Source organism: Carassius carassius, chromosome 19 (genome assembly GCF_963082965.1).
Source record: "Carassius carassius chromosome 19, fCarCar2.1, whole genome shotgun sequence".
NCBI lineage: Eukaryota > Metazoa > Chordata > Actinopteri > Cypriniformes > Cyprinidae > Carassius > Carassius carassius.
This window is the reverse complement of record NC_081773.1, coordinates 28,724,092-28,739,699: the sequence shown is the minus strand read 5'-3', so window position 1 is coordinate 28,739,699 and position 15,608 is coordinate 28,724,092. Positions and strand designations below refer to the sequence as shown.

At 35.5% G+C, this 15,608-nt stretch overlaps 1 protein-coding gene across 1 annotated transcript; it reads left to right on the top strand.

Moving 5' to 3' along the window:
• The first annotated feature begins 250 nt into the window (after positions 1–250).
• On the top strand, positions 251–9,384 carry LOC132095518 (retinol dehydrogenase 7-like). The gene is made up of 5 exons (XM_059500597.1): positions 251–405; positions 1,531–1,845; positions 3,997–4,255; positions 8,689–8,852; positions 8,967–9,384. Exons 2-5 carry the CDS (start codon positions 1,533–1,535, stop codon positions 9,188–9,190), a joined length of 960 nt encoding a protein of 319 aa, XP_059356580.1. The 5' UTR covers positions 251–405; positions 1,531–1,532; the 3' UTR covers positions 9,191–9,384.
• Positions 9,385–15,608: the final 6,224 nt, after the last annotated feature.

Sequence of the window (15,608 nt, the reverse complement as noted above, 5' to 3'; positions counted from 1 at the left end):
TATTATTTAATGCATAGAAAACTATAACATACTATAAACTATACCAACAACATTACCATCCATCATTACAAGCTTCTTTGCAATTGCAAGGGGAAAAAAGTTGGATAAAATGTATCTCTGGTGTTTTAGCTGACTTTCCCATTGAGACTATCACATTTCCAACCAGCAGCCAATCAGTTCGGAATCTCAGACTGCGTCTGAAAGGGATCGGCTCTTTCTAATCGTGCAGCCCCCCCTGCAGGAGCAACACGGCACAGTTATTACACAATAGCGGATACTCCAGGATTCCAGGAACCGGTGTCAGATGCACACGAAGCAGAAAGAACAAACACATTTCTGAAGTACTGAGAAGACTGACTAGTTTCTAGCAACTGATATCTTAGAAAGCCGACATATAAATCAAGGGTAAGTAGTCTATATGGCAAAATTGGTTTATAGAGTTAATTTTGAAGAAAGATTCAAGTGAACAAATTCCTGTTTTTGATACATGCATTGATTGTGTTTGCGAATGGGGTTTGTCAGAACATGTTCGAGTTGGCCTGCTGTCTGATTACGCGCTTTCTTATAATGGCATTTCAACGTTGTAATAACTTGGTTTCTTTCTTTTATTTGTTCCAAGTTTGCAACAGTACAGTTTAAAAGTTCACAATTGTTGACATCGATTTAATTTACAGGCCCAATTAATGAAGTGGAGTCTGACCGAGTCTTTCCCGGGAATCGGTTCTTTCAAACAGTTCATTTGGACAGATCCGGTTCAGAAAAGATTCCACGGTTCTTTCACCTCGAACGCAAGTGATCTCGACAGTGAAATTATACTTTTTTAAAGCTGACCTAAAGTAATGAAGTAAATCTTGATATTATGAAGATTTATTGCAATTAATAAACATTTTTGCACGTTATAATTAAATTGTATAAAATCGAACAGTATGTGTGTTGATAAAACTATCAAAAAAGTATTTTTTATTTGCGAGATTTTACTTCAAATCAGTCGCGTCTTTGGTTCATCCTAAATGCTTTTAGTAGCTATTCAAAATCAAAGTAGTCCTGCTTTATTGACAATTGTTCTACATTGTTTCAAATTCCCACCAGTTCACTCGCTGCTTTCTTGGCTCATTTCGACAAGATCCGATTCAAACGAGTGATTCATTCACGATTCGAACCGTGGCTTCCGTGTGTTTAACAATCACTCAACATTTGCTTGCACAGGCCCAATATGAATACATAAAGAAACAGACCACTTATTAGTCCTTTATTTATCATATATTCGTATTTTGCTTTTTTTTTTTTTAAATGTCTTTATTTTTCTTGCTTTTCTACGAAATCTCTCTTACTTTCTGATTTACAATCATAAGCCAAAAGGTTCACTATCATGTACTTTATGAACTGATCTTTGACCACATGCATTCTCTTTGGGTTTTTTGCCTGAATATGGATCCATTTTTCTTATAAAAGCAAGTATGTATATAAATATATGAATATGTATGTGGAATATATATGTATACCGGTACTTTGTTTTTATTTTTTTTGCAGAAATGTTCCTGTACATTATAGGTCTTATAGTTTGCTTCTATGTCTATCGGTGGTTCAGAGAACTAGGACGAGTGTCCAATAAATCAGAGAAGTTTGTGTACATCACAGGCTGTGACACAGGGTTTGGGAATCTCTTGGCCAAACACCTGGACACAAAGGGTTTCTGTATCATCGCTGGCTGCTACACGGAGAAGGGAGAAGTTGAGCTGAAGAAGTGCTGCTCTGACAAACTCACAACGCTGCATTTGGATGTGACTGATAATTATAGCATCAAAAAAGCTGCAGAAACCATTAAAACACTGGTGGGAGAGAAGGGTAAGTAACAGAAAGACACTGAAGACTGGAGTAATTCAACTTTGCATCATAGAAATAAACTACGTTTTAAAATATATTCAAATATAAAATATCTAGGGCTGCAACTAACGATTATTTTGATAATCGATTAATCTGTCGATTATTTTTACGATTAATCGATTAATCGGTTTATGTACTTATATTTTAGTTTTTTCCATTTTTTCCCCAAGTAAATTATTAATAAATGGTCTTTATCATTCAGCATAGATTTAAGAGATTTTAACCATTTTGCACTGTCATATCCTCATCAAAAATATACCTGGAGTTGTTTTATTGTGTTAGTAATTCTTTTGTTGAACTCTTCTGCAATCAGAACACTGACCCATACTCTAGCAAATTTCACAAGGAGATTTCAAATAATGTTTTCACCATGGCAGTCCTTAGAGCTCCTAAAGTAGTTTAACATCCTGAAAAAAGCTTATTAAGGAATCTTTCAGAACATATTTTCACGAAGAATAAGGATAAAACAGAATAAAATTGCAGTGCATTGTATTTTATTATTTACTGGGAAACAGCTTTATAGCTTTTGCTGTGAAATTGTAAACAATCCTTCAAAAAAAGTGCCAATGGCATGAAACCTGAATGGAACTCACAATTTAAAGTAAAATCCATCAGAAGGTTGTCCAGAAAAAAAATAGGACACACACAAAAAACCTGCTGTGTGAAAAAGAGCAGTGAATACTTAGAAAAAAAAGTGCATTTCAAATATCTACATTTACCTCTCTCATTCTGTCATATTTAGGCTGCACGACTGGATTTTGAACTGGTAAACGACAAACTGATCACAGAACATGTTTGTAAAGCTTTAAATGTTAACTGTTAAAAAGCAATGTTATCAGCTTTTACGACTAAACATTTGCAAACAACATTGTACTGGAGAATCTGCACAAATGAAAGTCTTAGGGGCCGTTCACATATCGCGCCTAAAACGCGTGGAAAACGCTAGGCGCGTTGCTTTCTCCTTCTTTCCAAAGCGCTCGCGCAGAAGCGCCCCTGAGGTGTCTGCCTTTGCTAAGCAACCTCCTTGCTCTCTCCTTGAAGACGCGGAAATTTCAGCAAAGGATAAATGGATTTGTAGCTCAAAAAAATCGCTTGCAGTAGCTCTGCTACTAAATTTATTTCAAAATGGAAATCCATATACAACTATGATCAGCTGTTCCTTTCATCTTGACTGAGCTTTTAACGTTGTTACGGGAAAGGATGAAGCTGATTGGTTAGTTCTTGTCACATGACCCGCTGTGCGGTTGCGGCATTCTGAAAAGTTTAAATGTTTTTAACTCGATGCGGTGCGGTGTTGGAAATAATGAACTTGATCGCGCAAAAGACGCGATATGTGAACGTCCCCTTAAACAGTGCAGTAGTGCAGAGTTTACAGGTTACTCTTCTTTTTTAAAGGCTCAATGTAAAGTACTCCCACATCACGCTGAATGCTGCAGACATAGTCTATGGCTGCAGAGACGCTGCTCGGGAAGCACGTGACATAAAACAAGGCCAGCTATTGGCTATTCGCTACTTCTCCTGTTGTACTGGCTGAGTAAAACCTCCGGTGGCTCATTACTGCCACACTTTGGTCACCGCAGATTTGAAATATGCACGAAATGAGCCGCTTACGGCAAATAAAAGTTATTTAGCAATGAATCGATGACTAAATTAGTTGACAACTATTTTAATAATCGATTTTAATCGATTAAATCGATTCGTTGTTTCAGCTCTAAAAATATCCATTTTAATTTATAATAATAGTGCACAAAATTACTGTTTTTACTGTATTTTGGAGCACATAAATGCAGCCTTGGTGAGCAGAAGAAACATAATTAAAATGTAAAGTAATTAAGAATGCATTTAATATTTAATTCCTGATCTTTAATGGATGCATTTAAAAATGTAATGCAAGATTTTATTTTAAAAGTCCAATCAAAATTCAAAGAAATTAAGTTAACATATTTGATCATAATTGTATGTTATCATATACACAATGCAGGGGGTAATGCACAATACACACACACACACACACACAGTTTTATCACATGGTTGTCACATCACACTTCCTGTGTATTTTGCAATCTCCTGTGATGAAAGAAAACAGTTTTGTTGAGTTGTGTGTGTTTGCAGGTCTGTGGGCTGTGGTCAACAACGCTGGAATCTCCTTCCCAACTGCTCCCAATGACTGGCTGGAAATTGAGGATTTCAAACAGATGATCAATGTCAATCTGATTGGGGTTGTTGCCATCACTCTAAGCATGTTACCGCTCATTAAGAAGGCCAAGGGGAGAGTGGTCAATGTGGCCAGTGTGTTTGGAAGGATTAGTACTGTGGGAGGAGCGTACTGCATTACTAAGTATGGAGTAGAGGCTTTTAATGACAGTCTGAGGTCAGTATGTCCAGTAACCACTTCTTTTTTTGAATATTTTGATACCTCCTGAAAAAAACTGGTTAAAAGAAATTAAAATTCAGTGCATTTCTCAGATACAAGCCAATATAGTATTTGGGTGTGACATATACATTTATATTTTATGAATGCAAAGTCCAAACAAAATGAAACCATGTGCAATTAATCATCATGATAACACGGCAACCATTCAGTCAAGTACATTGAATTTGGCAAGCATGTTGTCTGCTGTAAATGCTAACATATTCAAAAAATATCTGATTTGTCCATAAGTTTAAGCAATTTTGTTACACAAACACACACTATACGGTCTAAGTTTAAGTTTGGGATCAGTAATGTCAGCGGGGTCCGCAAGACTTGTAATGTTTTTTAAAGAAGTCTTTTATGCTCATCAAGGCTGAATTTATTTGATCAAATATACAGAGAAAAAAAAGGTAATCTTGCAAAATTTTATTACAATATAAAATAATGGTTTCTATTTTAATATCCTTTAAAATGTTATTTATTTCTGTATGCAATGCTGAATTTCCATCAGCCGTTACTCCAGTATAAAGTGTCTCATGATCCTTAAGAAATCATTGTAATTGTCACGATCTGTCACTGAAAACTTGGGAAAGCATAGAATATCCAAATGTAGTTTATTAGTCCCAAAACAAAGATAAAAAAGCAGAGCAAAAACACTGGCAAGATGTATTTCACAAACACAGAATCCATAAAACACAAAGAATCCGAAGCAATACTGCAGCAACAAAAGACTAAGTGAGCATGGTATTTATATAACAGTGAGCTAATGGGTAAATGATCAACAGCTGGAGGTAATGAAATAATAATCAGTGCAAGGGGTGATGGGAACTGAAGTTCCAAACAATCAGAGGTGGAAAGAGTACAAAAATATTCTACTCAAGTAAAAGTACCATTACATTAATGAAATTTTACTTAAGTACAAGTAAAAGTACCAGTCTAAAAAATCAACTCAAGTAAAAGTAAAAAGTAGCTCATTTAAAATTTACTCAGAGTAAAAATTACTTAGTTACATTTTAACAGTGGGAGGGAGTCAAAAATGGGACAGGCCAAGAGTGTCAAACTCAGTTCCTGGAGGGCCACAGTCCTGCACAGTTTAGATATAACCCTAATTAAACACACCTGATCCAGCTAATCTAATCATTTAGGTTTATTTGAAAACTACATGATATGTGTGCTGGAGCAGGGTTAGAACTAAACTCTGCAGGGCTACGGCCCTCCAGGAACTGAGTTTGACACCCCTGGTATAGGTCTATTAATCTCAAACTAGTTGTTTTTAATTAAAGGAATCAGTTATTTAGAATAATAAAACATTTGGGCTGTTACCAGGCAAATCATTATCAACAAACTCATCTTTTCAATACAGAGGAAATGCAAAAGCTTCATCGGACGTGGCATTAAGATGTATTTACACACTGTTTAGTGCAGGACAAGAATGCATTTAACCTGCAGTTACAAATGCATGAATAATGTTTTGATATGCCAGACATAAAATGTTGAATGCTCATTTGAAATTATAAAAACTTAATTATAAAAAAAAAAAAATCAATACTTTAAATGTGAAATTAAAATGGCCAGTATGTGTCAGCAAGTCACTGTTAATAAGTGAGTCATTGCGATTGAACCAAATCATTTAAACGGTTGATTCATTCAGAAACGAAACACTGTCATGTTGCTCAGAGATGCAAAATTTTGCTTTGGTGGCTGTGTTTGGAATAAATTTTTGTTGTAGAAATAGAGCAAAAACCGGCAATATGGTGTCTAAAACGCAAGTCTCTTAGTTTGCTGTCCTGTTGTAAAAAAAAAAAAATATATATATATATATAAATATATAAATATAAATATATATTTAATAAATATAAATATAAATATATAAATACAATATATATATATATATATATATATATATATATATATATATATATCATTGGCGGCTGCTGGTCTTTCAAAGAGGGGAAGCTCATTTTCGGCCTACATTATAACCCTCTGATGGTCTTCATTTGTAGTGACACTCAGGGTCTTTTTGACCCCAGACAATAACATTTCATTTTGTAATAGTAAAATATTTAAATTTTTTACAAATATAATTTTACTCTGTTCATTTATGTTTTTACTAAACTTTGTACAGTTTTTGGAGGATTTAAATCTTTTACATTTCTATAAATAAATAAATATTTATTTAAATAGGCTTTTTTTTTTTTTTACAAAAAAAGAAAAAAGCATTTCAGGTAAAATTCACTTCATAAAAGACCCAGATTTCTAACTTTCATACATGGGGATACCATGGATAATTTTATAAGGTTTAATGTAAGATTTTTGCCCATTTTTGGGGAAATTCAGTTTAAAAATTGTAATAAATCACTTTAACCACTAGATGGCTATAGTGTTTGTGTGTGTGTGTGTGTGTGTGTGTGTGTGTGTGTGTGTGTGTGTGTGTGTGCGTGCGCGCGCACATTATCAATCTTAGTTACCAATTCAATTTTGTGGTGGTTCTGCATTTTACAAATATCAAGAAATATTGCCGCAGTTTGTCTTTCGAATACACTTGAGAAATCCGCGATCATGGGACTGAGCGTGAAACAGCTTCGCCGACTTCTTATGGTGCAGACCGCTGTCAGTCAAAAGGAGATCGACAGATCCTCCAATCATCACGCGGAAGCCCAGTCTTCATTCACCTCCAGAGACGATGAGCGTCCGTGGGCGGGACATAATCGCAGCATTTATCCAATGACCGTCTAGCTTCGGAGCACAGAAAAAAACTGTTCAAAGAAAGCCCCATTGAAGTCGCTCGGCTTCTTTAGGGAAATGCACTGTGACGCTGCGGGAATGTATGAGAAGAAAATCGAGTCAGCTGACTTGTAGCTGATTAACACAATACATAATACACAATAGTACATATTTGACCGTTGTTTTTTTTTTTTTACATTACGTGGGGTTGATGTCTTGTCGAGATTTTATAAACTGCTAGTTTGGTCTCCCTAGGCAAGCACAGCATACACAGCATAATAGAGTATAAATATGGGCAGGGGTTCACTTCATTTCCTTCAAGTTCAACTTCAGAATATGACGGGGTTTCGTTTTCAGCGGTGTCTGCACCACTAACGCCTGTTTTGACCGTCTGCATCTTTCTTGTGATTTTAGCGCCAGTTTGCCCTCCTGCCCATTATTTACTGACATAGCTTCCAGGGAGCGATTTTTTTTTACTCAGTAATTAATGTGTTTTAAAATGTAGCGAAGTACAATACTTCAAACTAAATATACTGAAGTAAAAGTAAAATTACAGATTAAAAAAAATACTTAAAAAAGTAGAAGTACACAAAAAAGCTACTCAATTACAGTAACGCGAGTAAATGTAATTCGTTACTTTCCACCTCTGCAAACAATGATCCAGAAGTGTGCCCTCTGGTGGCTTTCAAGGGCACACCAGCTGCTGGTTATGAAAGTAATATGATTTATTATTAGAATTATCATTGTGGGCAACAGGTGTGCAGGCAAAATGTTTTTTTTTTTTTTTTTTTTTTTTGGAAACCGCTAACTTTTTTCAGGATTTATTGATGAATAAAAAGTAAGAAAAAAAAGAACAGCATTTATCCAAAATATAAATCTTTTCTAACAATAGAAATCTTTGCTATCACTTCTTAAAAATGTAACACATACTAATTAAAAGTTTTAATTTATTTCAAAAAAAGAAAGAATAAAAATGTACTGACCCCAAGCTTTTGATCTGTAGTATATATTGTTAGAAAAGATTTCTATTTTAAATAAATGTTCTTCTTTTCTTTTTATTCATCAAAGAATTCTGAAAAATGTATCACAGGTTCCAAAAAAAAAAAATCTTAAGCAGAACAACAGTTTCCAGCACTGATAATACATCTGCATTTTAGAATGATTTCTGAAGGATCATGTGACACTGAAGACTAGAGTAATGATGATGAAAATTCAGCTTTGCATCACAGGAATAAATTACATTTAAATGTATCTTAAAATAGAAAAGCATTATTTACATCATAAAAATATTTCACAATATTATTTTTTCCCCTGTATTTTTGCTCAAATAGATGCAGCCTTGATGAGCATAAGAAACTCCTTTAAAAAAAAATTTTGTTTTGATCTATATATAAAATTAAGAAACATCTATACAGTATATATATAAAATTATTATTATTGTTGTTATTATTATTAATAATTCAGCTTTATTTCACCTACTCAAAATTATTTCGTTTTAAATTCTCTAGCATGCACAAATGTAATTAGGGAAGTTGAAATTGACCAACAAACCAACAATATTACCACACTCCATTCTTTCAAATCTGTCAATTGTATCTTTATCTCTACTTTTCCTGTGCTTGTATTCTGATTATTGCTGCTTTTGACTGTTTCATGTGTTTCTCCAGGAGGAACATGGCACCGTTTGGAGTGAAGGTTTTATGCATCGAACCCGGATTATTCAAAACAAGTGTTACTGACTCTGCTATCTTTGAGAGCCATTTGCAGAGATTATGGAAAAAGTTGCCTCAGGGGGTAAAGGATGAGTACGGCAGTGATTACATAGACAGAAGTGAGTTTAAATCCAATAACCGGTTTCAAATAAGAGTCACACTCCCAAACTGTTTGCAGTACTAGTTCTGAAAGCTAATACACATTCCTTATGTCCCTATGGTTGTGTTTGCAGCAAAGGCAGTGGTTAAGGAGAGGTATGAGAAGATATTGGATCCAGATCTGATGAAGGTGGTCAGCTGTATGGAACATGCAGTGGCTGCGGTCCATCCTCGGACCAGATATTCTCCAGGCTGGGATGCCAAGTTCTTCTGGCTGCCTCTCTCCTACATGCCCACCTTCATCTCGGATGCTTTAGTCTTAAAAGATGCTGTTAAACCAAAAGTGTCAGTTCTGTAAGCATAAACAGCCAGTTATCTGTGCTGCAGTTATGGATGGAATAAACCATTTTTTCACTTTCAGGGGGATATATGGTTAGTAATGAGCAAAAATAAATATTTTCTTATTTGAACAAAAATTAAATTTAAACAGAATCTATTTTTCAATGGCATTTAGATTGTAGAAATAAATTGAATGTAGATCATCTTGACTTTAACATTTTATGCATTATTTTTTAACTCAAAAAACACAAACATTGCAAAAACTTTCATTTCTAAAACTAGGCATTTTCAAGCAAACAGCTTGCCCAAAATATTTGTGTGAGATTACAGTATGTTTTCGCTTAATGGATAAAATTTGATATTTCTGAAAAAAATATCACAGGTTCCAAAAAACAAAACAAAATCTTAAGCAGATCAATAGACATGAAAGGTAAACTGATTTGTGCCATTGATTTGACCTGATTTGACCCACAATTAACACTTTATTGTACATTTTTACAATATTGCATATAAATAAAAACAACATTTGAAAATTATTTCTATAACACTTTTGGAGAGTTTAAGATTTTCTAGATCACAAAGAAATATTTTACCTTACTTTTACAGCATTGCAAACTCTCCCATGCAGTACAAAATACTCTTAATATTATATAAAATAACTCAACTTTCTTTAGAGAATATTAAACAAGTGATATAATTATTTAAGCACAAAACTGAACATCTTTCTTAAAATTTTATGTGACATACAGTTACTTTATCACACTTGTGAAGCCTGTGTTTTTCAATCAGCTGAATCCAAACCTGTCAAAGTGTCATTACACCACCTATTTTGACCACAGATTTAGTAATACATGGGAACACAACTAAATATTGAATGTTTAGAAGCCAAAGTAGGCCTTATGGTTTATTGCACAACCTCAGTGAATGTATTATTGCGTTTGGTGCCCTTTGACCCTGCAGTCAGTCGGTGGCCCTTGATCGCTTCATCGCACTGGGATCAGAACAGCAGTGGGAATCAGGAGTTCAGGAACAAAAGATCTGCTGGTTTTCACACTGAAGGAGTACTGATAACTGCTCATTGTACATTTGTCAGTTCTGAACACAATCCGATATTTTGTCTTTATTTCATTATTGTAGAAGGCAAAGTAGGCATTAATGTAGTGCATGATTTGTTAATGAAAATGTCATTATTCAAAGCTATTACACTTGCAATAAACTTTTCCAATAAAACATTGACAGAGAAATAAGGGATCATACAATTACGATGACTACTTTTGGCTGTTGAATGATCTGTTTACAATAACGTTTTTGTTAGGCTTATATATTAAAAAGATCAATTATAAATGTTTCGTTTCGTTTGTATATATCAAATATTCTATTCTTCAGAAAATTAATCATGGAATTTTGCATTAAGCTTATTTTGAAAACCAACGAGAACCTAAAGAAAAGCATGCGTAGTTGCCATAAAATTACTGCGAAGAATCATAATAGTTTAATATGTTTTTTTATCAAAATGTAGCGTTATATTTGTGAGAATCAGACAGCCAAACATTGTGTTTCTCCATTTGACCGCAAGGTTGTGCACTATAATCGGTTTTAATCTGGTCAGTCCTTCATTCGTATAAACTTTCACACAGTTGCACGACAAACTCGTTTTAACTAACTACTAAATAGGAATCTGCAAGTCACACACTTTCAGTCTTAGTGAGGACGCCAAGGGTACATTCAAATCTAACATTTTCTCTCAAAGTGTTGTCACAACTTTTGCTTTCCTGTATTTTCTTTGAAAGTTAATAGGCCTACCCTTGTTCTGGACTTTGTTCAGGTGAGAATGTGAACACCATCTCTTGAAATTCACCTGGAAAAAAAAAAACACCTAAATACATAAATATCTACATTAAAAAAACATGGCATTGAATTTAATGCATTCACATAAAATTCTAAATAAAATCTAAATAAAAAAATAAAATCTATAAATAAACGTTTATAAATAAAAAAAATGATAAATTAACAAAAACGAATTAAATGTTAAACTATTTTTGCCATTATTTATTGAATGAGTAATGAAAGTGGGATCAAATATCACAGTGTTATTTTAATAACAATAACGGTTACAATTGCATTAACTGTGGTATATATATTTAAAGGTAAGAATAATTTGGAATTAATAAATGAGAGAAAAAGTCTTAAATCATGGACATTCTATCTTGTGTTAATAACATTGGATTTCTCAGTGTTTCTGTAAACTATAGTGTGTGTAGGTTCAGTAAATTCACTTTAGTGTCAATGAATAACTAAAGTTATTTTCATTGCCATTAAAGTGAATTAACTGAACGTAAACATGGGAGCCTGAGAAAATGCTTATTTGTGATCCTAGACCACAAAACCAGTCATAAGGGTCAATTAAAAAAAAAAGAAAAATTGAATAATTTGATTGCAGAAATAAGCTTTACATGTATTTATGGTTTGTTAGGATATAATTGGATGAGATATTTGAAAATCTGGAGTCTGAGGGTGCAAAAGAATAATAAATAAAAAATTCACCATATTGAGAAAATTATTTTTTATATATATAGGCTTATATATATGTTTTTTTATTCATTCATTCATTCAGTCATTTATTTCCTCCACAAATATATACATATTTATTTTATTTATGCATTTATTGATGTATTCAGTTATCTGTTTAATGATTCATTTATATATTTCAACACTTATGTAAAAAATTAATTTGGATTAATTTGGCCCTCCATATCATAGAACAGCTGGAAAGGTCGGTGTTTATCCAGCACCTCTTCGTCCATCCCTTCCGCAGGTGCTCTTCTGCGCGGATCTGCAGCTTTTCTCTGGCCGATCTGGCGCTCGTCGTCGCGGTCTGGTCTGCGAAAGCGGCTTCGGACTTGTTTTCACGTGTCTCCCGGAACCTGGTGCCTCCAGACTGCGCGCGGCGGCCTCCCCCAGACTCGAGACGCTTCTGCTCAATGTTACCGACAGCGCGAGCGTCGAGAGTGCGCTGGAGCGCGTGCGCAGCGAGACCGGGGAGAGAGGTGAGACGGACAGTCAGATAGGGTGCCAGCTCGAGTCAAGCACAGCGAGAGATAAAGGCGAGATACAGGCACTTTGACGACCACACAGCCCTCAGACCAACTCATAAATCTGCAGCCCTCGGACAAGCGCTTTTAGTTGACCTGGAGGAGCATCTTCAGCCGAATGCCATTCTCATACCAAAGCTGCATCATTTATTACAGAACTACTGACTTTTCTCATAATGCGCACCTGACATGTTTGCAGACTTCAGTGACATTTGCCCTTAAAAGGATAGTTCAGTCCAAAATCAATATTTGCTGACAGTTTAGTCACTTTGATGTAGATGAGTGTGTTTCTTCATCAGGGGCCAGTTTGCCGCCATGTTAAGACTGTCTTAAGAACTAGTTTGACCAACTAGAAGTTGCCAAGGGGTAATCAGTCTTACTTTCCCAACACAAAAAAAAACTAATCTACCTTTTTTTGAATCTTCTGAATCTGAAAAGAATTAAAATAGTAATGACCAGTCTTGAAGAAAAAAATAAAAATAAAATTAAGAATAGTCTAAACAGTTTATGCAACCAGCCCCTAAACAGATTTTTGGAAGTTGCATCACTTGTTCACCAATGTATGCTCTGCAGTGAATGGGTGCCGTCAGAACGAGTCCAAACAGCTGATAAAAGCATCACAATAATCTGTATGACTCCTTTAAAAAATAATAATAATAAAAAAATCTTGTGAAGTGAAAAGCTGTTAATTATTTTAAAGAAGTTTATGGCATTTTAACTTGCCATTTGTATTTTGTTGCTTCTGGACAAAATACAAATACATAATCCATAATAACGCTTATTTTCTGTTGTTATCTCACATCAAAATCCACCAAAATATTTTTTTTCAGAGCTGTTTAGGACTGTTTTGCTTGTAAACGGTGCTTGATCTGTGCATATGTCTCTCCGTATTTCTATCAGCCGTGACATCTTTTGAAGAAAGCAATCTCATGGAGAGGACTCATATTTTATTTGTAAGCAACAGTTAAAATGAAGTTAAAATGTCTTAATGATAGATTTGTTTCTTACAAACATGCAGTTTTTCTCTTCTCAAGACATTAACTGACGGTCTGGAGTGCTGTGGATTACTTGTGGACTATTGTGATGTTTTTAACAGCTGTTTGGACTCTCATTCTGACGGCACCCATTCACTGCAGAGCATCCTTTGGTGAACAACTAATGCAATACAAAACTAAATTGTGTGATTTGCATGTTCTTATATTTTCTTGTGTCAGGTCTGTTGGGTTTGGTGAAGAACGCTGTCATCTCGGTCCTCTTCGGCCCATTGGAATGGATGCAGCTGGAGGACTTTAAGAAGGTTCTGGACGTAAACCTTTCAAAATGTAATATATGGATATTCCAGTCATTTAGTCTGATTAATAAACCCTAAGATCACATTCATCTGCTTCCACTTTTGAGTCCAACACCTACATCTAGATTTGATAATCCATTACAATTGGATGTACGTCGCAATACAGAAAACAATATGGTTTCACCTAGTCTTTAAAGGGTACATAACATACACAGTTTCACCTTATCTCATGTTAATCTTGAGTACCTATAGAGTAGTACTGCATCCTTCATATATCCAAAAAGTCTTTAGTTTTATCATATTTGTAAAAGAAAAATAAAGCTTTCCGATTCTTTCCGGAAAAAGCCGAGCTCCTGGCGTGCCGAGAGCGGAGCTATAATACTGTTGTTTCATGTTGTTTCCATTAACATATATTAATAATGATAATTCATCACATTTATATAGCGCTTTTCTAGGCACTCAAAGCGCTTTACATAGACAGGGGGTATCTCCTCATCCACCACCAGTGTGCAGCATCCACCTGGATGATGCGACGGCAGCAATAGTGGGCCAGAACGCCCACCACACCCCAGCTTACTGGTGAAGAGGAGACAGAGTGATGAAGCCAATCAGCAGATATGGGGATTATTAGGAGGCCATGATGGTTGGAGGCCAATGGGCGAATTTAGCCAGGATGCTGAGGTCACACCTCTACTCTTTTCGAAAGACATCCCGGGATTTTTACTGACCACAGAGAGTCAGGACCTCGGTTTAACGTCTCATCCGAAAGACGGTGCTTGTTGACAGTATAGTGTCCCCATCACTACACTGGGGCGCTAGGACCCACACAGACCACAGGGTGAGCACCCCCTGCTGGCCTCACTAGCACCTCTTCCAGCAGCAACCTAGTTTTCTCAGGAGGTCTCCCATCCAGGTACTGACCAGGCTCAGCCCTGCTTAGCTTCAGTGGGAAACCGGTCTTGGGCTCCAGGGTGATATGGCTGCCTGCCATTCACTTATGTGCTGATTTCCAAAAAAAATACAGAAATCTGATGCAACTGTACTTACATGAATGGGATCTTTTATCACAGGTACGGCTCCATGTTTTAATAGCGAACGATGTGCAAGTCCAGAGTCAACTTGGGCCTTGTTTATAAAACATTGGTCACTCAAATGGCACAACGCACTTGATACACTCCGTGGATGCCCCAGAAAAACAAACTGCATCCACTGTTCATGTAACGCTGGGTTCTTGGGGAAGCTGAACACAGTAAACTTCCCCTCACATCCAAAAACGCACTTATTTGGAGGCATTCTCGAACAAATCCAACACAGCGCTGCGACGATTTTGAAGCGCGTTGATGTGCGCGGTCTCGCTCTCCTCTGGCCAACATGTGCGCGGGCGCGCTTTTCCGGGAGAAATGCTCATATAAAGAGTTCCGCTCTTGTCTACGTCATTAGATCCACTATCAAAAAAAAGAAAAGAAAACAACGCTGAAATGTGTACCAACCACTGATCTATAATATAGAATAGGTATATAGATCAATGGTACCAACCCGGAAGTAAGATTTTCAGCACAGAAATATTTTTTAAAACTTTGGCCATGTTTAGCATGAGAATCCATCTCTTTAACACTGTGAACAACTCTGAATACACAAAACACCATTGTACCCCCCCTTTAAAATCATATCATAACTTGTTTCATCAAAACTTTTCTTTTAAATAATAATAATAGATATGGGTAATGTGCTTTGAAGGGATAACTCAAATTAAGGAAATCTAATCTAACACTCTTAAAATCCATTTTACAAATAGTCAAGACCACGCTTAAAGAAAACCAAGATCATAGATCTCAAAGCTCTTCATCAAGCACAGGGCCCAAAAATTCAACTTTCATTTTTTTCCCATATTTTTACGAAACATCCACTCTGCACAATCACTCCTCACTCAATTTCTTCAATCATCTCAGTCAGCACTAAGATCGGAGAGTTCTTCAAGTCTTCTTTGTAACCAGTATCATATATATATATATATATATATATATATATATATATATATATATATATATATATAT